The sequence below is a fragment of the Pristis pectinata genome, chromosome 17, assembly GCF_009764475.1.
Source record: "Pristis pectinata isolate sPriPec2 chromosome 17, sPriPec2.1.pri, whole genome shotgun sequence".
NCBI classification, from domain to species: Eukaryota; Metazoa; Chordata; class Chondrichthyes; order Rhinopristiformes; family Pristidae; genus Pristis; species Pristis pectinata.
In genome coordinates this window covers 12,741,746-12,764,551 of record NC_067421.1, presented here as the reverse complement: position 1 = coordinate 12,764,551, position 22,806 = coordinate 12,741,746, and the positions used below count along the sequence as shown (strand labels likewise).

The 22,806-nt window shown below is 43.0% G+C and overlaps 1 protein-coding gene across 1 annotated transcript in view; it reads left to right on the top strand.

Moving 5' to 3' along the window:
- Positions 1–16,517, top strand: part of LOC127579637 (solute carrier family 2, facilitated glucose transporter member 11-like) — a 44,213-nt gene extending 27,696 nt beyond the window's left edge. Inside the window, exons 6-12 of the mRNA XM_052032540.1 lie at positions 1,990–2,138; positions 6,583–6,770; positions 8,549–8,659; positions 9,764–9,865; positions 10,825–10,900; positions 14,742–14,869; positions 16,176–16,517. Coding sequence (XP_051888500.1) covers positions 1,990–2,138; positions 6,583–6,770; positions 8,549–8,659; positions 9,764–9,865; positions 10,825–10,900; positions 14,742–14,869; positions 16,176–16,391 — 970 coding nt within the window. The 3' untranslated portion in view covers positions 16,392–16,517. The remainder of the gene's footprint in view (positions 1–1,989; positions 2,139–6,582; positions 6,771–8,548; positions 8,660–9,763; positions 9,866–10,824; positions 10,901–14,741; positions 14,870–16,175) is intronic.
- The last annotated feature ends 6,289 nt before the right edge of the window (positions 16,518–22,806 follow it).

Sequence of the window (22,806 nt, the reverse complement as noted above, 5' to 3'; positions counted from 1 at the left end):
ATGTTGTTTGTTTTAAGATGTACATTCCAGAAAGCCCATAATAGCTTCAACATAAATTGAAGGAGAGATCCTCTGTATGGGATCTGTAATTAATTAATACAAACACTCTCAGGGATTTTCCGAAATCTAAGACTTGTATTACGTTATCCATCTAAATAGAAGTGATAAAAACATCTCTAAATATTATTGCTTGAATGAAGAACGTGGATTGAATTTCTACTAAGATTTTCCTAATTATTCACCATAAGTTGGTTGGGAGACCCAAGGGAAACATCAAGTTTGTTTAGTGATTCCTCAGATCTTCCATGGTAGTTATAGTGGACAGTTGGAAGTATCCACCCAAAATTAATAGAAAATACTTATTACAATTTAGGGTAAATCCAGTAAACTTTACAAACATCCTTGAATATAGCTCATTAATTTTGCCTAAGGTCATTTGTAAACTGGCTTTTGTTGTACAAGCTGTAAAAAATCCCACTGAAAAGGGTGTTTATTAATCTGCCTCAGCAAAATTCTCAACAAAGTATAGAAATAGCAAATATTGACCACCATTTCTCAGAGGAAGTCAGCACTTGCATGGAATCCAGTTTACTTTCTATCATCATTAAATCTAATTGTGCATCTTCAAAGGTTTTCCATTGAAGTAGATAATTCCAGATTTCTACTCATATAAAAACTTTTCAGTGAGTAAACATCATTCTCCATCAACCTCAAAATTATCCAAGTATCAATTCAGTATTTGGGGATGATTACGCTCAGATGTCAAAACAATGGAACTCATGTCAAGGAGCCAGTGGGCTTCATGATCTCTGTGTGTTTCAATGGGAAGTGATCTTTCACACCTAGGAATAGAGTGCCCTGCTTTAAAACCAACACATATGGCATTATTCTGAATGTAACTTCCTTCAATGTCAGTACTGATGAGAATTCACTTTGAGAAGTTAGATTATCTCAACTCCAAACATATTTGTGTAGAACTGTAAACAAGAGAACCCTAATCAGTGAAGGAGATGGCAGTCATGTTCAGTAAGAAACAATCCTTCATGTTGTGCTTTTCTTTCACATAGAATTGGAATTGATTTATTATTGTCACTTGTACTGAGGTACAGAAAAAACTTCTTGCATACCAATCATATAGATCAATTCTTTACACAGTGCATTGAGCTAGTACAGGGTAAAACAATACAGAATGCAGAGTAAAGTGTCACAGCTACAGGAAAGTGCAGGGAAGGTAGACAACAAGGTGCAAGGTGAAAATACCAGGACAACTGTTATGTTTTAGGTGAGGTTCACTAACTTATAAAATGGCAAACGTTACCAAGAACAATGGCGTGACTGAACAGGACATTGGTCCCTGCTCTGTACTGCGTCTTGTGCAGCAGTGGGCTGCATTGAGGTGACTGCTGGGCACTCGAGAGGCTGTCCGCTGGTCATGGGACAGAGGATCAAAACCCGAGTGTCCACAATGTTGGCACAGTCCGACTTCACTCTATGTCGGTCTGTCAGTGTATCTGTTGCCTCAGCCTGGATTTTTCCTCCTTCCACTGCACCAGCTTTGTGCCCTGCAGTCCCACCCCACCCACAGTAACTGTCCTTAATACAGAAGAGGCTGCGGGCACATGTAGGCAGACACAGCATGGGGATAAATGTTGAATGTACATATGCCCTGCTGTTTGTTTCTTTGTATATCTGTGTGCTGGAATTGTATAACGGGTGTAACGTGTTTATTTAACATGACACTCCAAAACTGGTTTAGGTTTTGAGGTCCTGGCCAAACTTTAGCCTTCATTGTTGGCATTGGGAGCTTGCTGTGCACAAATTGGCAGCTGGTTTTCCTACATTCCGCAGGGACTATATTTCATTGGTAGTAAAGTGTTATGGGGCAATCTCAGGTTGTGAAAGATGCAATGCTAGTGGAGTTATTGAGGAGTGACAGTGGATCAGTATGGAGTCACAGTGTTAATACTCCCGTCCTATATTCTGTCCCAGGGAAATTCTAGGTGATGAAGACAAGTGGCATTTATTGCTGGCCTTCAGTGGGCTGCCTGCCCTTATTCAACTCATCACCCTGCCCTGGTTTCCAGAGAGCCCCAGGTATCTACTCATGGAGAAAGGAAACAGAGCTCTCTGCATAGATGGTAAGTGAAGACCATGCATCCAAATCTACATGATGGCCAAACTTCCATCTTTTATTCTCCTTCAAAGAGCGGTGTGATCTTTTCCTCTATGCTGAGAGTGTGCAGTGATCTATGTTATTTTCTTGTGGAGGTACATATACCTTTGATGTAATTGGACTAATGTACCTAGTTGAAGGCACTTTGAGTCAGTATAATTTTGCACAGAAAGAGGACATTTGGCCCGACCAATCCATGCTGGCATTTATGCTCAGCTTAAGGCTCCTCCCAGTTTTCCTCATCTAACTCTATCAGCAGAGAAGTTTGTGGGTTTGATCCATTCGAGAGACTTGAGCACAAATATCTAGGTCAACAGACCAGGACAGCACTGAATGGAGTGCTCCACTGTCGGAACTGCTGTCTCTTGGGTGAGACTTAACACTGACACTCTCTTAGGAGGCTGTAAAGATCTCATGGTGTTTTTTCAAAAAGGAACTCTCCCTGATGCTCTGCCCAATATTTATCCCTCAACCAGAAGCTAAAAAAATCATCTGGACATTATCACAAAGCCGTTGGTGGAGATTCTTGCACACAGATTAAGAGAATTATCTGCTGTGTTTCCCATATTGTGACAATTAAAGATTAAGATCTTTATTAGTCACATGTAGATTGAAACACGCAGTGAAGTGCATCTTTTGCGTAGAATGTTCTGGGGGCAGCCTGCAAGTGTTGCCACGCTTCCTGCGCCAACATAGCATGCCCACAACTTCCTAACCCATACTATTGTGAAATAATTACTTCAGTATCTGCAGAGTGCACTGGGATTTCTGGATGTCATGTGAGACACTTCCAAAGGTTACAGAAATACATATAAAGGTTACGCAAATGCACTCAACAATGCCTTTGAGAAAATGAAAAGGATAACCGTACCTCCTAGAGCTTGCTTAAGTATATGGAGGTTCAAATCATCAAACCTTCCAACCCATTGGACATTCTGCACATCATTTTAAAGAACCACAAGGATTATCAGATGGCATAGTGACTGACTTCTGGTAGTGAGTTACAGTTTCCAAAACATAAGGGTTGAGAGTAGTGATGAGTTTCACTCCCATGCATAAAAATAATTGTCTATGATCTTAATAAAAAGTGTTTATTCACACTCTCAATGGCCAAAGAAATGGATGCAGGATAGATGTTCAGTCAGATGAATGCAGCGACCCACAGGTTTGTAAAGATAACTTGTTACTGAGCAGGTAAGGGCACACCGTGGTCCATCCCAGGAGGTGAACATCCCCCATTAGGTATCAGTGTAGCGTGGACGGTTGCCTACTCCTGGAGGAAGTGATTTGCCTTGTGACCCACTTCAGTTACAGTCCTCCTTGCTGAGGCTGAGTCACCCCATTCCCTGCCTCCTTTATCAGGACCAAGAACATAATCTGCTGGTGTAGATCGACAATCAGGACTGCTTTGTTCCCCCTATGAACTACAGGAGTGCCTTCACTACCTTACTTTGACCAGCTGCTGTGATAGAAACAGCAATAGTGCTCCACCTGAACTGTGGGGATGACACCACCGTCACAAAATTCACACCAGTTAATCCTTTGTTTCAATATGACAACAACCTTTCCCTCAATGTCAGCAAAACAAAAGTGGGGTGGTACACATGCTCCTGTTTACATCAATGGTGCTGAGGTAGAGATGGAAACATACATAGAAACATAGAAAACCTACAGCACAATCCAAGCCCTTCTGCCCACAAAGCTGTGCCGAACATGTCCCTACCTTAGAAATTACTAGGCTTACCCATAGCACTCTATTTTTCTCAGCTCCATGTACCTATCCAACAGTATCTTGAAAGACCCTATCGTATCCGCCTCCACCACCGTTGCCGGCAGCCCATTCCACACACCCATCACTCTCTGAGTAAAAAACTTACCCCTGACATCTCCTCTGTACCTACTCCCCAGCACCTTAAATGTATGTCCTCTTGTGGCAACCATTTCAGCCCTGAGAAAAAGCCTCTGAGTATCTACATGATCAACGCCTCTCATCATCTTATACACCTCTATCAGGTCCCCCCTCATCCTCCGTCGCTCCAAGGAGAAAAGGCCAAGTTCCCTCAACCTGTTTTCATAAGCATGCTCCTCAATCCAGGCAGCATCCTTGTAAATCTCCTCTGCACCCTTTCTATGGCTTCCACACCCACACCTCTCGGCCCCTAAATTCAATTCCACGATTGATGCTGAGAGTTTCAAGTTCCTAGGTGTAAACATCACCAATAGCCTGTCCTGGTCCAACCACATAGACGCCAATGCCAAGAAAGTGCACCAGTCCTTCTACTTCCTCAGGAGGCTAAGGAATAAGGAAATTCAACATGTCCCTGTTGACCCTCACCAGTTTTTACAGATGCAACCACGGGTTGGCATGGCAGCTGCTCTGCCCAAGATCGCAAAAAACTGCAGAGTTGTGGATATAGCTCAGCACATCACAAAAACCAGCCTTCCCTCCATGGACTCTGTCTATACTTCATACTGCCTCGGTAAAGCTGCCAGCACAATCAAAGACCCCACCCACCCCTTACTCCTCCCCCCTCTCATTGGGCAGAAGATACAAAAGCCTGAAAGTGCATACCATCAGGCTCAAGGACAGCTTCTATCCCGCTGTTATAAGACTATTGAACGACCCTCTAGTACGATAAAATGGACTCTTGACCTCACAATCTACCTCGTTATGGCCTTGCACCTTATTGTCTGCATGCACTGCACTTTCTCTGTAACTGTAACACTTTATTCTGCATTCTGTTATTGCTTTTCCCTTGTACTATCTCGGTGTACTGATGTTGTGAAACAATCTGTATGGATGGCATGGAAAACAAAGCTTTCCACTGTACCTCGGTACATGTGACAATATTAAACCAATTACCAGTTACTGAGATTTTGCCAGACCTGTATACAACTAACTCAAAAACCCCTTTGCCAAGTTAAACAAGTTTTTTTTTAAATTCTTTAACAAAGAATTAAAAGGTCTGGCTTTTCCCATCAATTCCCGTGAAACTGTTACCAGCAGAAGGTCAGCAACCAGATTATAGACAATGTCAAAGGAACTAAAGGAAAGAGAAGAGTTGTTGGTCATTCAGGAATGTCTTATTCACTGTCTGAAATGGCAACATTTTAACAGAGTAACGTAAGGAACAGGAGAATGTGCCTCAAGCAATTGAGAATAGGATATTGGATTTAACTTGAAGAAGGAAGGCTTCCAGACCATTGAGGGAGAGTGGAGAGATTGAACTAATTGAATAACACCTATAAAGAGTCAGTATAGCCATGGTGGACTGTGATATATGATTCTATAATCTTCCATTGACAAGACTCAGCTTGGAACAAGTTGCCATGCAGGTGTATAGCAAGAGAAGTACCTATCAGACCACTTGGCTTGTGGTTCTCCATTGTTCACTCCCATCCACCTCAGTATCAGTTTTGCAAACATTAGGAATGTTGGCCTTTCATGGTTAATGCCTCTCATCCAAAATGCATTTCCCACAGATGAGAGTCCATCATGCCTAGTTCCAGGCTTTAATCTCATTGGTGGATTATTACACCCATTGGGTGCCAAATTATTCAAAGCTTTCACCATTGCTTATTAATCATGAGGCCCGATATTCCGCTGATAGAGTTTTGTCTCTTTGTGGCAAGATAAGAGAGAGATAAGAGATAAAATTTCTTTATTAGTCACATGTACATTGAAACACACAGTGAAATGCATCTTGCGTAGAGTGTTCTGGGGGCAGCCCGCAAGTGTTGCCATGCTTCCAACACCAACATAGCATGCCCACAACTTCCTAACCCGTACGTCTTTGAAATGTGGGAGGAAATTGGAGCACCCGGAGCACAGGGAGAACATACAAACTCCTTACAGACAGCGGCTGGAATTGAACCTGGGTCGCTGGCACTGTAATAATGTTACGCCAACCCGCTACACTACCATGCCTGCCCTGTACCAATATTCTGAATGTAAATGTGGGTGTAATAAGGCATTACTTAAACAGACTGGCACAAGATATGGAGATGATTAAACTGTGTCTATAACCCCACCCTGCTAACAATTCTTAAAACTGCTTTGCCGCAGTGTTCAGACATTGAAAATGATGTCCCTCATTATTCCTAATGTCTTTGGAAGTCTGTACGAATTCACTTCCATTTTGTGAATACTGTAAGTATTTCTCCTATATCTCTTGCCTGTTATATTTTACATTTACCTTCTGAACTGATTTGTCTTGTCTTTGCCCAAGTTGTATGAGTACTAAGGCCATTAATGTGTACAGTAAACACTGAAGGATACTGCATCAAGATTCCGGTTGTTGTCTTACTTTGTGTCCAGTTACCGAACTAGTTTATTACTCAATATCTGACTGCCTTGTTGATAAGCATTCGTTCCAATTCATTGACTCTGTGGTTTCTGTCCCTCAAAGCTCTACAAAGACTTTGGAGTCCGGGTGATTTCACAGAGGAGGTTGATGAAATGATAGCAGAACAGGCTCAAGCACAAGGAACTACCAAAAGCAATCTTTTGCAGCTCTTCTGTGACAAAACAGTACGGTGTCAGCTCTTAACCGGTGTGATTGTCAGTGCAGGCATGCAGCTCAGTGGTGTCAATATTGTAAGTAACTTATCAGTTTCAAGTGCACTGTCCAGGCAACAATTCCCAGTTCAGTCAATTCTGATCAGAATTAGTGACCAGGGAACTTACAATAAATCTAGCATGTACAATACTTAAAGATGATTTGCTGTAAAACTCTCATTTTCATCCATGTCATAAAGTCCTAGAGTAATACAGCATGAAAACAGGCCCTTCAGCCCAACTTGTCGATCCTGACCAAGATGCCCCACTAAGCTAGTCCCATTTGCCCGCGTTTAGCCCATATCCCTCTATACCTTTCCTATCCGTGTACCTGTCCAAGCATCTTTTAAGTGTTATTAATGTACCTGTCTCACCCACTTCCTCTGGCAGCTCGTTCCATATACGGACCACCTATGTGGTACATCAGAAATAGGAACGACAGTTCATGATGAAATCTGTGGAAAGCACTTATTACATTAATCTGAAATAAATTTATTAAGAACTCAAAGTGTTAACACCATTGGACAGAGCACAGCATTCCAATATGCTTTACCCACGAGGGGTACGATATGAGCTGGTGCCAATGGATTCCTGATACTGGAGCTTCCTAATTGCACCATTGTAATGGCTTCACTAGAGGAGGGACAGAACTCGGGGGAGTGCAACTGCTCTTCTGCTGTTGTGTGGCTGGCTTTTGAAGTGGCAGAGATTCAGAATGGCCTTGCTTTCCTCTGGTGTTTGCAGTTAGGCCACAGTTCCCATAAACAAACGCCAACTGAAACTTGTGCTATTATTTTCAGTCATGCATCACCTATGGATACCAGATCTAACAACAAACCCCAAATATGTTAAGTCACTCATTAAAGAACGTACTATGTTATTTGACATCTGCATATAGGCTAAAACCATTGCTCAACCCACTAGTCTGAGTAAACAGGCTGGACTTGCAATGGGGCAGCAGACTAACATCCCTCCTCAACCCATCCTCTCCAGCTTGTGGTGAAACTCCACCTATGGTACCTCCAGTTTCTGTACCTGCCCCAGTGTATGATGCTTCAAAGTCACGTTTGCCAATGTTTACATGGTAAACAAAGAAGTACAGGCTAGAGAAAGATTTTTGGAGTTTAAGGACATTTTTCTGAATAGTTTAAGATGATTCCTTGAAGATATGCTATTCACCAGCTTTGAGTGCATTACGCATCAAACAACATTGACATTTTGCATTTTATCATCATTCTAAATTATGATAGAAATGGAACATCATTGGATTGTCAGTCATGGACGTAATGCCCAACAACTAGAGATCCCCTCCCGCTTCCCTCAGTATTACTGTTGCCACTTCAGCTGCTAAAGAACCCCCTTTGTGACTGACAATAGTTCTCCTAAAGAGAATCTAAAACCGCATTAGGGCTCAAAAATTATTTCTTTTTATTGAGTTTGAACCCTGTTTGGTTATCAGTTCAGGAGGCAAGATGTTGTGATTGTTGATCTAGTTTGATTCAATGGGAAACGAGGATCAGGATGAAGGTCTGAAGTATTTGAAATGTTCTTGTTACTAAGAGGCAGAGTATGTTGTCAAGGAAGACGGATGCATCCAACTGCTGAGAAATGCAGGAAAAAATGTGACTACAGCAAGAAGGCAGTGGGTGGAAATATAAATTCCCCAAAAGGGATCAAGTATAGATCAGGGATCACAGGGATCACTGCCAAGTTAAGAAATTAATCACTGTGTATGTTTTTGTTTAAAACAAAAGTGAACTTTCCTTAAATAGATAGTTTTTGAACAAAATGCATTAATCGATCTTCCTGTTTTCCAGATCTATTTTTACGCTAATGATGTTTATCGGCAGTTGGGATTTACCAAGGACAAGATTCTGTACGTGGGGATAGGTACAAGCGGAATTGAAATATTGACTTCACTGATTTGTGTAAGTTCGGCTTCGAGCTAACGGTGGCTCACCAACGACTGAAGGTTAACTAGAACTTTTTTTATACCCCCTGCTCCACAGAAGAAATTCCAAGGGCTCTCTGAGGGGAGAGGTTGTCCTCAGCCTGATGAAAATCTGGAGAGTAAGCACCCCATAGGGTTTCACCTCCCTCTCATTTATGCTGCTTGAGATCCTAACTTTTAGTTCCACTGACTTACAAGAACACAAGAAACTAGGAGCAGGAGTAGGCCACTCAGTCCCTCAAGCCTGCCCTGCTAGTCACTATGATCATGGCCGACCTATGCTTGCCACCAACTCCTAGAAAAGCAAGGAGGTCATACTAAACCTCGAAATCATGGTTTAGATCTCAGCTGGAATATTGTGTAAAATTCTGTCCACCACACTTTGGTAAGGACACCAAGCCTTAGAACAGGGAACAGAGGATGTTTATCCAGGTTGTCTGATGTCAGATACGGGATGAATTTGCAGAAGTTGAAGATCAGTGAAAGTTACAGGAAAACGTAAGGGAAATGTTCAACAATATGAATTTTATTCTCGAAAGGTTGTGGATTTAAAATAATTGACAAACACGCTATAGGAGAAATGAAGATATTATTCCCCACAGAGATCGGTTTTGATCTGAAATGCACAACCCAGTGGAAGCAAAGTCCATACAAAATCTCTGGGTCTAAACTCTGGAACTGCCTCCCACCCACCTCCCCCTTCCCAGGACCACAGTGGTTCAAGAAGGTTGCTCACCACTACCTTCTGAAGGGCAATTAGAGGGGCCAATGGATGCTGGCCTCTCCATGCCAAAAATGAATAAATACAAAAATGTTCCAAAAGGTGATAGAGTTGAAGGGAATTAATCTGAAGGGATATGGAGAGAAAGTTGGGTTGTGGGAATAAACCGGACAGCTCTTTCAAAGATTCAGCACAGCCACACGTGCCAAATGTGTAAGATTTTCAGCTTTGTATTGAGAACCTCATGAAATGTTCAGAATTCACACACACACGGTGTGTTTAATAGAAATCCAAATTGATTACTCTGGTATGGAGGGTCTTAGAATGAAGCTCAATCTCTTAAAACATTCTTTTGCACAGGGATTCGTTATTGAACGAGCTGGTAGGAAGGTTCTGCTCTGGAAAGGATACTCCTTCATGGCACTGTGGATATTACTACTGATTATTACACTCTCTCTAAAGGTGAGCTTCATAGAAGATCCTGTCCAACATTTGTAAGTATGATCACACAGAGGTAAAGATTCCACTATGCTCTTTCCAGTGGGTGTGAATGCCTATGTGGGAAGTGATTAACTTTAATGGATGCAAGACCTTGTGATGGAGCAGGGTCCTATCACAGCCCACCTCATTGTCCTGCAGGAACTCCAAGTGCTTGCTCTTGGAGCAGCTTAATGAGATCCCATTTAGGGTACTATCCATGGTGTGGGATCTACACTATACCATGGAGATTTAGATATTAACTCAGTAGGACACAACTCAGTACAAAGAAATACAAACAGGAGAGAGCCTTGAATAATCAGGTCTTCCTTCATCAGAGTTACACAGTTTGATACTGTAGAAATCTTTAAAAGCATAGATAGAAGGTCAGTTCCTATAGTCTAAAGGTCTCGATCATAGAGTTGAAAATCCAACATTAAGTATGAGCAATCCAGAACAGAGGCAGGAGAAATGTGAGGAATACCCTGTGAAAGGGGTTGAAGTAAAGTGGGAACTGATTGGATAAATGTAGATTGTCTTTTCCTGGGCTCCTCCTTGAACCATATCTCATGTAAGACTTAACCTGCATTGTTCTTCCTGCTTCTTCTCAGAGGCACAGAGGGAGACCATTCACCTCATTGTGCTGCGCTGTTGCTTTTAAAGAATCCACCCTCACGTAGCCTTAAACAGTGTTTCACTATTAGTGAACGCCAAAGACTAAAACTCCAGATTTATGCTTGGTTGAAAGTAAAATGTTGTCGCTTCCAAGGTAACTGGAGGAAACTAGTGACTCTGAGTTGCAAAAGCTGGAAAAGAGGCCCACACTAAACATGTGCAGACCATTTCTCACGTGGTGGGAATTACTAGTTGTGTTTAGCCAATGCCTCAAACGTGTGGTACCTCATAAACAATTGCTCACACATGTTATGTGTCACTTCTTTCAGGAGTATTTCACCTGGATTACATACTGTAGCCTGGTCTTCATCTTTGCTTACATCTTCACCTTTGGGATAGGTCCAGGTGGGTACAAGCTTTACTGCTATGGCACGGTAGCGTAGTGGTTAGCGTGACGCCATTACAGCGCCAGCGATCGGGGTTCGATTCCCATCGTTGTCTGTAAGGAGTTTGTACATTCTCCTGTGTCTGTGTGGGTTTCCTCCGGGTGCTCTGGTTTCCTCCCACATTGCAAAGACATACAGGTAGGTTAATTTGGGTTTTAAAAAAATGGGTGGTGTGGACTTGTTGGGCCGGAAGGGCCTGTTACCATGCTGTAAATAAAATTTAAAAAAAAATTTAGACCCTTGCACCTGCTACAGGTTTGACATAGGCAGTGAACTTTCTTGCTACAGCTGAGATTTTTGTTGGTGAGAAGCAAATTTCACCTTTGTTCTTGCACCAACATTTTCACAGGCACTTAAGAGTCAACTTCTCTTCTTCCAGAGGTGGATTTTCCTGACATTGTACCTGCGTTTATTGGATCACCTGGTCACAGAGCGATCCTCTAGACGCTGGGCTCTAATGTGAATATGTAAAGTGGCAAACATATAGAGTGGAAACTAATGTGGCTGGGGTATCACATATTATCTCTCCCAAAGTAGGAGGGATTTTTACTCAGGTACCAAGAGAAGATGGCTTGTTTAGATTTTACTCAACTGAAAATGTGGAACTGGCTGGTGTTCAGAGTGATGAATCAAAACAAACATCCCCTTTGGGTATCAATTGATGAATTGGGTAAGTGCTGGTACTTTGGAGAAAATCCTAAGGGATGGGGATGGAAAAAAGGGCTGATCAGGGATAATCAGCATTGCTTTGTGCAGGGGAGATCCTGCCTCACGAACTTTATTGACCTTTTGAGGATGTAATGAAGGAAGAAGGTTGACGAAGGCAGGGCGGTAGGTGTTGTCCATATGGATTTGATAGGCTGGTTCAGAAGGTTCAGGCACAGGGGATCCAAGGTGAGCTGTCTAATCAGATCCAAAATTGCCCTGGTGATATGAGGCAGATGATGATGGTGGGAGGGTGCTATTCTGATTGGAAGTCTGTGACCAGGAGTGTACTGCAGGGATCAGTGCTCTTTGATATATATTAGCACTTGGATATGAATATAGGAGGTACAATTAGTAATGTTGAGGTGTTGTGGACAGTAAGAAAGGTTGTCTATGGCTACAGCAGAATATAGATCAGGCAGAAAGCTGGGCAGAGCATTGGAAGACGGAACTTAATTCCAACAAGTGCAAGGTGATGCATGTTGTGAAGTGGGACATATACATTAAATGACTGGGCGCTAAGGAATGTTGATGAACAGAAGGACCTTGGGGTTTAAGTCCATAGTTCTTTTAAAGTGGCAAAACAGGCAGAGAGGGTGGTGAAGAAGGCATTTGGCATGCTTACCTTCATAGGTCGGAGCACAGAATCTAAAGGTGGGACATTATGTCGCAATTTTACAAAACACTGGTTAGACTGCACATGGAGTATTTGTGAAGTTCTGGTCACCACCCTGTCGGAGGGACGTGGTTGCACCAGAGAGAGTGCAGAGGAGATTCACCAGGCCTAGATTGGAGGGCTTTAGTTATAGGGAGAGCTTGGACAGGTTGGGCTTGTTTTCCATGGAGCGAAGGAGGCTGAGGGGTGACCTGACAGAGGTGTATAAGGTTATAAGAGGCGTGGAGGGGATAAATGGTCAAAACCTTCTGCCCATGGTAAGGCTATTAAAAACAAGAGGGCATAGTCAGAGGAGAGAGTTTTAAAGGGGATTTGAGGGGAAATTTTCGTACAGAGAGTGGTTGATATCTGGAACGCACTGCCAGAGGAGGTGGAATCAGATACAGTCACTACATGTAAGAGCCATTTAGACAAGTGCTTAGATAGGCAAGGCGTTGAAGGTACGGACTCAATGTGAACAAATGGAATTAGTGCAGGTGGGCAAAAAGGTCTGCATGGACGTGGTGGAGCAAGGGGCCCGTCTTTGTGCTGTACATCTGTTGTGACTGGTAAATGGACAAGGCTGGTTTCCAAAGTACTGCCATAGTAAATGAAATGGAAAACTCAGACATCTGGAAACAGTTACAAGCCAATGGCACCTTACTTTCTAATATAAGCTCTACATATAATGGTTTAATCTATAAGTTACCCCTGGGTTCTCTTTTTTCCTCCTACAACTGGAAGATCTGCCAGTTGATAGGTTAATGTGGTACTGTACGGTACCCCTCGTGTAGGTGGGTGGTAGGAAAATCAGGAAATGAAGTTGATGGAAATGTGGGGAGAAGTTACAGGAAAAGTTGCCGGGGTATGGATTATTCTGTGAGCTGGCATAGATCTCTTGGGCCTTATGGCCTCCTTCCATGTTGTAAGAAATTATGAACAATATAAACATGAAAGATCCTTTTTTTTATTTATTTTATGTTTGACGTGTTTTGCAAGTTCTGTCTCTCATCACATATGCTCTGTACTTTTTTTTCTGATTAAGATACTGGAACAAACTATCGTCAACCTCACTTGATGTATTTAATATGGGCAAACTCCATATTTAAGTAATATGAGACAATCGAACATTCAAAATCCAATTAACTTATCAGTCACATTACTTACAAAATTCACCTGGTTAACAGAAGATGAGTCTCGCATTATTTTCCAGCCCTCACTTGATCACATGGCTCTGTTCACACGGCACTCTTTGGTGTCTTCTGTTGTTTGCCATCCTCTTCCTCTCAGTGCCATTGCACACCCAGCAGTTGGCCCCTCACAAACCAACTGCAAGGCAAATTTGCCACCTTCTGTTTATCTCCTGTTTCTCCTATTTATTCTGCACTTCATTTCATGTAAAGTTCATTCTCTTTTCCCCTCATGATGATGCAAGGACAGAGAGTTCAGAAGCCTCCACAAACCGGTTTGGATTTCATTTCTGAATATTCATTATTAAATATGTAAAATTTCTGAATCAGCCAATCCAACCTTCGCTTTTGCCACTGTTTCATTTATCCAATACAGTGCCCTTAATACAATAGCGTCATTCTTTAGCCTGTGAAAGCATTCAATGTAAAAGCTCTGACAATAAATTAAGAATCTTTCTTTCTGATAGGGATTGGAGATAGAAAATGGAGCATCTGATTTTGATACAAAATCAGATGTTATGGGCTAGTTCTATTATCTAAGAGGAGCTAAACTACAAAGTTCAGATGCAAGCAGATACATATATGGTTGGCAGTTGTGTTAACTTTTGAGACAGAAAGTTAAATTTGCATTATCACAATTGCAAGTGAAAAAGCATAATAGATAGACCAGAGGGAGTCAATCCACACACAGTGCACAGAGCTGGGGCTAAGCTTTGTTTTGTACCTTGCTGCAACAGCTATGATCGCTTGTTACTTGTTACCAATTTAGAGAGAAATAGGTAATTTTAAGTGGAATGTAAAATTTACAGTGTGCTATTTATTTAACCTGTTTCCAATTAACGATTGTCAATAATGAACAAACTTCTGTGCCTACATTTACTTTGAAGTTGCAATTAAAGTTTACCTGTGGTAACTGGACGTTCCCATTGTCTCCCAAGCTCCCCTTGGTCTCTCAGTATGACTACAGTATTTTTCCTTGTACTAGTTGCTGTTGCCTGTGAGTCGCTGGCAAAACAAAGCCACCTCTCCAGGACAGCACCCAGTGCAAAGCAAACTACTGCAGATACCGGGAATCTTCAAACAAAAAGCAGAAAATGTTGGAAATCCTCAGCAGATCGGCGATGAGAAAACCAGTTAACGTTTCAAGCCAACATGTTGCTTGTTGCCATTGCTTCTCTTCAAAGATTTTCCAAGTGTCCTGAGTTCTAACGTGAAATGAGATGATTAACGGTGTTTTGTTCTTCACCCAGGTACCGTCAGTGGAGTCTTGCCTTTGGAAATTTTCACTCAGTCTAACCGGAGTATTGCTTTGGTGGCAGCAAACAGCCTGCAGTGGCTGTCTCTCTTCGTCCTGGGATTGGTGTTTCCTTTTGTTGTTGTGAGTACAGTTTGAATCTTAATAGTGAGCAAGTTGATCTGCATGACACTGCGGTGTGGAGAGGAGGGAATAGGGTGGAGAGAGATAGGCTCAGTGACTTCATCTGCAAGTGGTTATGTTAAGTGAGGCCTAACACACTCAAATGGTTCAGCTTGACCCTCCGCCACTATTCAGTGACACTCTCAAACATTCATAGCAAATAAGGAACCTGGCTATGGTGATGGATTTATTCATAAATGTTTCTCACCTTATCTATTGGACTAGTAGTAAATTCTTGTTCTTTCAACTAGTCTGAAGCAAGGCATTGCCCTGCTCACACAATTCATCTATCATTAATGTTTTGTTTTCACTTTTACTGAAGAAGCTCAGTGGTTCATGCAGTTAGCACATCTGTGTCCTTCTGACGCCTTCTCCCATCCCCAACCAACACACAGCTTCAATAAAAAGAGCAAATGTGGGGCTCAAATCCAGAGTCTTCATACCACGATTGCACATCCTGCAATTTCCCTGGCACAGCCAAACAACGGAGAGGAACGTGGTACCAGATCATTTGTGCAGGATCCAACTCTCAGAGACTATGAATGAATTGGAAAAAAGTTGCCTCCCTAAATCCCCAAATATTGACCATGGTCATTAGCTGAGTGACCCCAGAAGGAGAAATCTCTCAATGTTGGTCCTTTATAAACTTGTTGGATTATTGACCAATGTTGATCAGAAAAACACATTCAGTAGGACAGTGACTTGTTGGCTTACAGTTTATGATGCACCAATATTCAGATACAGAATCAAATCCAGATTTTATGTACAATGAGTTCTTAACCTCAGATGAACTGTCTCAAGAATCTAGATCGTAAGAAGGCAGTTTAATCTCATCCTATCCAGCAGAAGAGAAGAGGAGCAGCCTACACCCACCTGTGAGATATTTCCTGCAATTCAAATGTGATGGAGATAGGCAGGAAGGGGATAGGGAAGGATGCAGTGCATTTCGGAGCCTGTGATCTGAAAGGGTGAACTTTAATTTATTGCATTTAATGCACTTGTGCTGGTGCATTTCAGGCACAATGGCGATAAAAGAACTGTGGCTGTGTTCCTTATGAATACAACACAGATGTGAATGGTAACTGCTATTTTATCTCACCCAGCCTGCAAATGCCTGCAGTTCCATCCCCAACGGAATATCTGACTGATACTTAAACACAAGCGTTACATTTTCAACAAACTCTCCTTACACTCATCCTAATGTTTCAATGCACGGGAATGTATTTATATCCACCGATTTCACACAAACTCACTTTTTCCCTTGCAGGATGTGTTGGGTCCATTCTCCTTCTTCCTGTTTTTTGGAAGCTGCACGTTTACCTCACTCTTCATGTTTTACATCCTCCCCGAAACAAAAGGAAAGACTCTTCTTCAAATCAATGAGGAGTTCAAAAAACTGCACGAGGTGAAAGGAGTAATATGCCTCAGTCTCTGTAAGAAACCCGCCCCAAACCAGACGGTGGTTCTATCGACAATACTGTGACCAAATGGGAGGCGATGTCTGAACAAAAATCACCCTGGGCTGCTTCTACAGTTGTCCCACACTCAGGTGACGCAGAGGCCAACCCTCACATTTAGTTTGTTTCCTATCAGGGCTAAACTCGGTTGAAGGGTCCTCTTCAATACTACAGGTTAAATGTTCAGCTTACGGCCATCGCTACACTGTCTTCATCTAAACCAGTAAATAAAAATAACTCTTATTTACTTTAGTGTGAGTCATGATATTATTGGTTCCATTGCTTCCCGCCATGATTGGCCAATGGAAGCAAGAGCTGATTGGAGGGAATTGAGCCAATAAAAGCTACTTCCAGAAGCCGACAATTCTAACGCCATTTGACGGCATCCTGCAGCAGGTGACCTTTCTCTGCATTTGGAATCAGGAGGCATGTTCACAAAAGTAAAACAGGACCTTGATTCTGGTGTCTGTGTGCACCATCCCTAGCCATTGGACAGCTAGTGCTTTTTGATTAGAATCCAGGCAGCTAATGTCACACAATGCAAATCTCTGATGTTGTTCACACGGTTGCTTGGCATTACCATACACGGTCACCTAGAATTTAGCCCACTGTGCAAACTAGGTGTAGGGGATCATTGAAACCTCCTCCAGAATGGGTTAGGGTGAGATACACCCAATAATGGATCTTCAAGCAAGCTGGTGCACACCCCTGTGTAGAGGAATTCCTTTTTGGTGTGCTCCCTAGATAGGACATGGCAAGGTTCGGGGGTAGGTGAGGGAGGCAGGAGGCAATCCAGAGAAGGGGTAGCAATCAGGAAGGGAGGGTGACGATTGGGAAAACAGTGTGGGGGAAGAGGTCAGCACAATGAGGGGCAGTGTTGGCAGAAGAAAGTAACCAATGGAGATAGAAAGAGGTGATTGTAAGGGGGAGGGTCAATGAAGAGAGGGAGGAAGTTAGGAGGAGTGGGAAGGAGAATGTACAGAGAGGAGAAACAGAGTGGGGGATAAGCAGAAAGGGAGAGGATAGTGCGTGTAGTGGGGCAGTGTCTGAGAGGAAAGTAGGCAGTGAGAAGGGAAGAAGACGTGAGTAGGAGTTATTGGGTAGGATGTAGGGTGAAGGGGTTGGGGTGTACTTGGAGGAGGATGGGAGCTCTGAGCAGGATAAGATCAGATCTCTTTATTCGTCACATGTACATTGAAGCACACAGTGAAGTGCATCTTCTGCGTAGAGTGTTCTGGGGGCAGCAAAATTGTTAGGCAGGAGGCCAAGTATTGGGAAAGAGAGGGAGTCAGGGATTAAAATGCAGGTGAGGAAGATCGGTGCAAAGAGGCAGTGGTTGGCAATGGTTGGGAAGAGCAGCATGCCGAATAAGAACAGAATATCGATCGGGAGAAAGGGTCCTGGGATCGGGATCCGAGATTAGGAGAAGGGGAAGCTGGGTTTGGGAGGCCCGAGATCTGGGAATGGAGGGAGGGCGTCAGGGATTTGGGGAAGGGAGAGATGGGATTGGGAGAAGGGGTTCTGGAATTAGGAGGAGGTGATCTGGGACTGGATCTGGGATTGGGAAAGGGGAATTGGGATTGGGAGACTGGGGAGATGGGTTTGGGAGAAGGGATTCTGGAATGGGGAGGAGGTGATCCTGGATTGGAAGAAGGGGATCTGGATCTGGGAGAAGGGGGGGGGGGAGGTGGGATTGGGAGAGGAATTGACTTGCTGGCCTTGTGGAACAGAAAGAAACCATGGTTTTGAAAAATGTGAGCAGTGTCAAGTGAAAGAAAAAGTTGGGAAGTACATGAATAAGAGGAGATGTTGACCGAGACTCAGGCCACAATGTATGGAATGAGCAATATTAGGCTTTGTAGGTGACTCAGAGAAAACAGAGGCAGAGCCACAAGGAATAACGCAGCGAACAGGTTATCCACAGTCTACAAAGGCCAACCAGCCTTGGTTCTGGTCATCCAAGTGTCTGCGAATTCTACTAATGCACATTCTTCCCTCCTTCAGGCTCATTAATATCTTGTTTCATTCTCATTGGCTATCATCATTGAACACCCCAAAAAGGCACAAATAAACAAAAGAAGTTTAGAATTTCCCCTGGTTCTCTGCAAATGTGCTTCTCCATCTAACTCTCGAGAGTGAACTTGCATTGAGTGCATACCTTTTGCAACTTCAGAGGGCCCCAGGGACCTTCAGTCAAAGAAGTCGCTGTTGAAGTCCACTCACAATTTTAACTTATGGAAATATACACAGCAAAGTCCCACAAAACACGATCAAAGAATTATAGGATTTCACAACAGAGGAGGCCATTCAGACCATTGTTTGTGGGCTGGGAGAGTAAACAGTGAAAAACCTTTCTCTGTTGTAATCATTGTGGAATAAATATCAAACCAGGCACCAGGAAAACATTGTACTCTTCAGAAATGGCCACAGGAGCTGTTAGGCAGATCTGAGAGCACAGGCGAGGCTTGAAATAATGTCTTGTCCAGAGATTTGTATCTCTCAGAACACAACACAAAACAACCCTGAACTATCAGACAAAATCATGTGCCCATCATTTTAGAATAAGACTTGAACCCATGATCTTCTGACTTAAAAATACACCGCAATAGATGCAACAGCCAACTCTTGGTGCATCAAAGTTTGCTGCAGACTGAAAAATGCAGTAAGACGAATGGACCTTCTGTTCAGAATAATTTAATTCAACAATAATTTATCTTCACTGATCATAGAGAGTAAAGCAATGAAAAAGCCTTGAGATTCTTTAGGGTTATCCCAGCATCTGTGTTTTGTCTGTGGGAGATCTCACAATCCAGAACAAATGCCAAGAAATGCTGAAAAGGATGTTGATGCTTTTCAAATTTGCAGTAGAAACCTCTGCAGAATTTCACAGCCAATGTTCCAGTAAGTCTAGTCATTTTGCATCAATAAATTTTCTCAAACCTTTCCTGTTAACAAAACTGACTCCCCTTGCAAGCCCTCCTGAGAAACTTCCCTCTCTCTTTAAGTCCATCCTTATATTCGAACAGGAATAACAATCCTTCTGAGCCCAGTGGGAATGTAATGTTCTTCTGTTCCCCAGACAAGGAATTCAGAACTTCATTGGATTCTGAGTCTATACCAAACATCATTGATTTAAACTAATCTTCTTTCTTTTCCCCCACTTCCTTTTCAAACATGTTAGCTCCCACTACTCGCCACCCCGCCCAGATTCCATCCTCACCTACACCAAGTTACAATGGCCTTTTAACTTTCCAATCTGCACGTCCTTGGAATGTGGAATGGCACGGTAACGTAGAGGTTAGCGCAACGCCATTACAGCGCCAGCGATCGGGGTTCGATTCCCGTCACTGTCTGTGAGGAGTTTGTACGTTCTCCCCGTGTCTGCCTGGGTTTCCTCCGGGTGCTCCGGTTTCCTCCCACATTGCAAAGACGTACGGGTAGGTTAATTTGGGTTTAAGATGGGCGGCGCGGACTCGTTGGGCCGGAAGGGCCTGTTACCACGCTGTAAATAAAATTTAAATTTAAAGAAACCGGAGCACCCGGGGGAAACCCACACGGTCATAGGAGAATGTGCAAACTCCACCCAGGCAACACCAGAGGTCAGCACTGAGCCCAGATTACTAGGGCCATGAGACAGCAGCTTCACTAGCTCTGCCTGAGGCCTTGTCATTAAGATATGTGTTTTTTTAAGCAACAACCATAGATTGCAACTTGTGTCCTTGTCCAAAACAAAAGCTACATTCACCCACTGGACATATTGGTGTGGTATAAGCAATTGGTATCACATGCCTGCCTGGACATCAAAAATTCTGTTTTAAGGTAGTAAATGACAATCGTTTTCCAGGTATTCAGTGACAGCAGGGGGCACTTGAGGACTTGGAATTCGTTTCAATTTTCTCATAAAATATATTTACTATTCTACTATTTGCCCTGGGAAAAAGAGTGGACAGTCAGAGACTTATTCCCAGGGTGACAATGGCTAACACGAGGGGACATAATTTTAAGGTGACTGGAGGAAGATATAAGGGGGATGTCAGGGGTAAGTTTTTTTTTACACAGAGAGTGGTGGGTGCGTGGAACGCACTGCCAGCAGAGGTTGTGGGGGCAGATACATTAGAGACATCTAAGAGACTCTTAGATAGACACATGAATGATAGAGAAATGGAGGGCTATGTGGGAGGGAAGGGTTAGATAGATCTTAGAGCAGGATAAAATGTCGGCACGACATTGTGGGCCGAAGGACCTGTACTGTGCTGTAGTGTTCTATGTTCAATTCAGTCCTAGGTAGCAGCAAGGCTAAGATGTTTGAAAAGGAGGTGGCTTTCTGCCTTCTAAAGTCACTGCAACCTATGATGAAAATGTTCCCACAATCCAAAACTTTGACCTGGCAGCACATAATGGTGTTACATTTCCAAACCAGGATTGGATGTGAGTTGGAGGTGAACACGGAGGTGGTGATGCCAAAAGTGATTTTGACAACTCATTGGTAGCGAAGGCTGAAGGTTAGTGGAGTGACAATCAGGAAAATTACTTTAGTCCTGCATGTTGTTGGGCTTTTGGGTTTTGTTGCAGTTGGACCCATCTGTGCCTCTCTATGCTTTCCGTAATATGGTGACCAGAAGAATACCAGTAGTCTAAGTGCAATCTAACCAAAGTTTCAGAGCAACACACAAAAAGCTGGAGGAACTCAGTGGGTCAGGCAGCATCTGTGGAGGGAAATGGGCAGTCGATGTTTCAGGTCGAGACCCTTCATCTGGACTATTTGTCCATGTCCCTCCACAGATGCTGCCTGACCCACTGAGTTCCTCCAGCACTTTGCGTGTTGCTCCAGATTCCAGCATTTGCAGTCTCCTGTGTCTCCTTGATTGAGCATAGCTGCTGCATTCTTCAAATCTGTCCCTCTGGAAATGACCCCCCCCAGTGTTTGGTTTGCCTTTATATATGATCTTGCTAACCTGTAGTGAATGGTGTATAAGTACTCCAAGATCGCCTTATTCTCTGCCTAGACCTGCACCTTCCAGATAATAACTGACCTCCATAGTCTTCCCACCAAAATCTACCATTTGTACTGAACTTAGCATCAACAAGTCATCCAGCAGTCAACACTGTAGGGGGCGCCATTGGAGCAGAACGTCAGCTGGGCCACTTGCATAAGTACAGTGGCTGGTCAAAGGCTGGGTATCCTGCAGCAGCAAAGCACAGTGCAAGAGCACAGAGGCGTTCTCGCCAATAGCTTCGATGTGTTCAGTTCCAACAGCTCTCATTGAAACTATCCAGGACAAAGCAGCCTGCTTCATTGCACCTCATTCACCACCTTAAGCATTCGCTCCCTCCAATATTAGCATCCAGTGACTACAAAATGCACTGCAGTTATTCACCAAATTTGTTCCAACAGCACTTCCAAAATCCTCAACTCAACATCAGGAAGACCAGGTGCTCAGGAACACCACTACCTACAGGACCTCTCCAAAGCACAAACTGCCTACTCTTAGAAGTGTATCACCAGTCATCCTTAGCTGGGTCCAAATCCTGGCCCTCTCTCCTGAACACCATTGTGGGAGCACCCTCACCAGAAGGACTGCAGTGGCTGCACAAGGTGGCTCACCACCAGCAATCAGGGATGGGCAATCAATGCTGGTCTTGACATCGACTTCCAATCCTGTAAGTAAATAAATATAAAATATATTTCGAAGTAGCCAGCGCAGACACAGTGGCAGAATGTTTTTCTGCCTGAATGTGCACATCAACAAGGATTCGGTATTCACTTCATTTAGCAAACCCACAGGGCCAAGATTCCATCATTTGCTTCAATGTGCTGCTAAGTTTGAAAGTATTTCAGCAACCACTGACTGAGTACTAACTCAATCCAAGTATTTCAGAGATCCCGTGTTTGTAAACGACTGGAATCAGTTCTGAAAGTGGAGTATGTAAAGTAATACCTCTGTGTAGGAGAAATGATGATTCTTTTTATTTTATATATTCATAACAGGATTATTATCTATTTTATTCCAACTGAAATTTTAAATGGCACTGGTATAAAATAAAAACAGGAAACACTCAGCAGGTCAAGTGGTATTGTGATAATAAATTGTGCAATAAACAGTTAACATTTCGTGTCAAAGGCCCTTTGTCAGAACTGGCACTTTTTTTTTGTATAAAACATTTATTAGCTAAAAGCACTACAGAAGACTACAAATATCAAATGTATACATATAATACAGAAAAGATCATCTAATCAACTACAGAACTTCAGAGATTACTGCAAACTAACACCTGCGAAAACACACATACGTCACTACGCGTGCTACCGCAACACTCAATACTTCATATCAAAATCGTATTGGTGTCGTCCACGACACATGTGATCCCCTGAGGGGCCCACCGAGCACGGAACTCAGCCACAGAACTGGCACTTCCACAGTAAGAAAAAAGCTTAAGTTG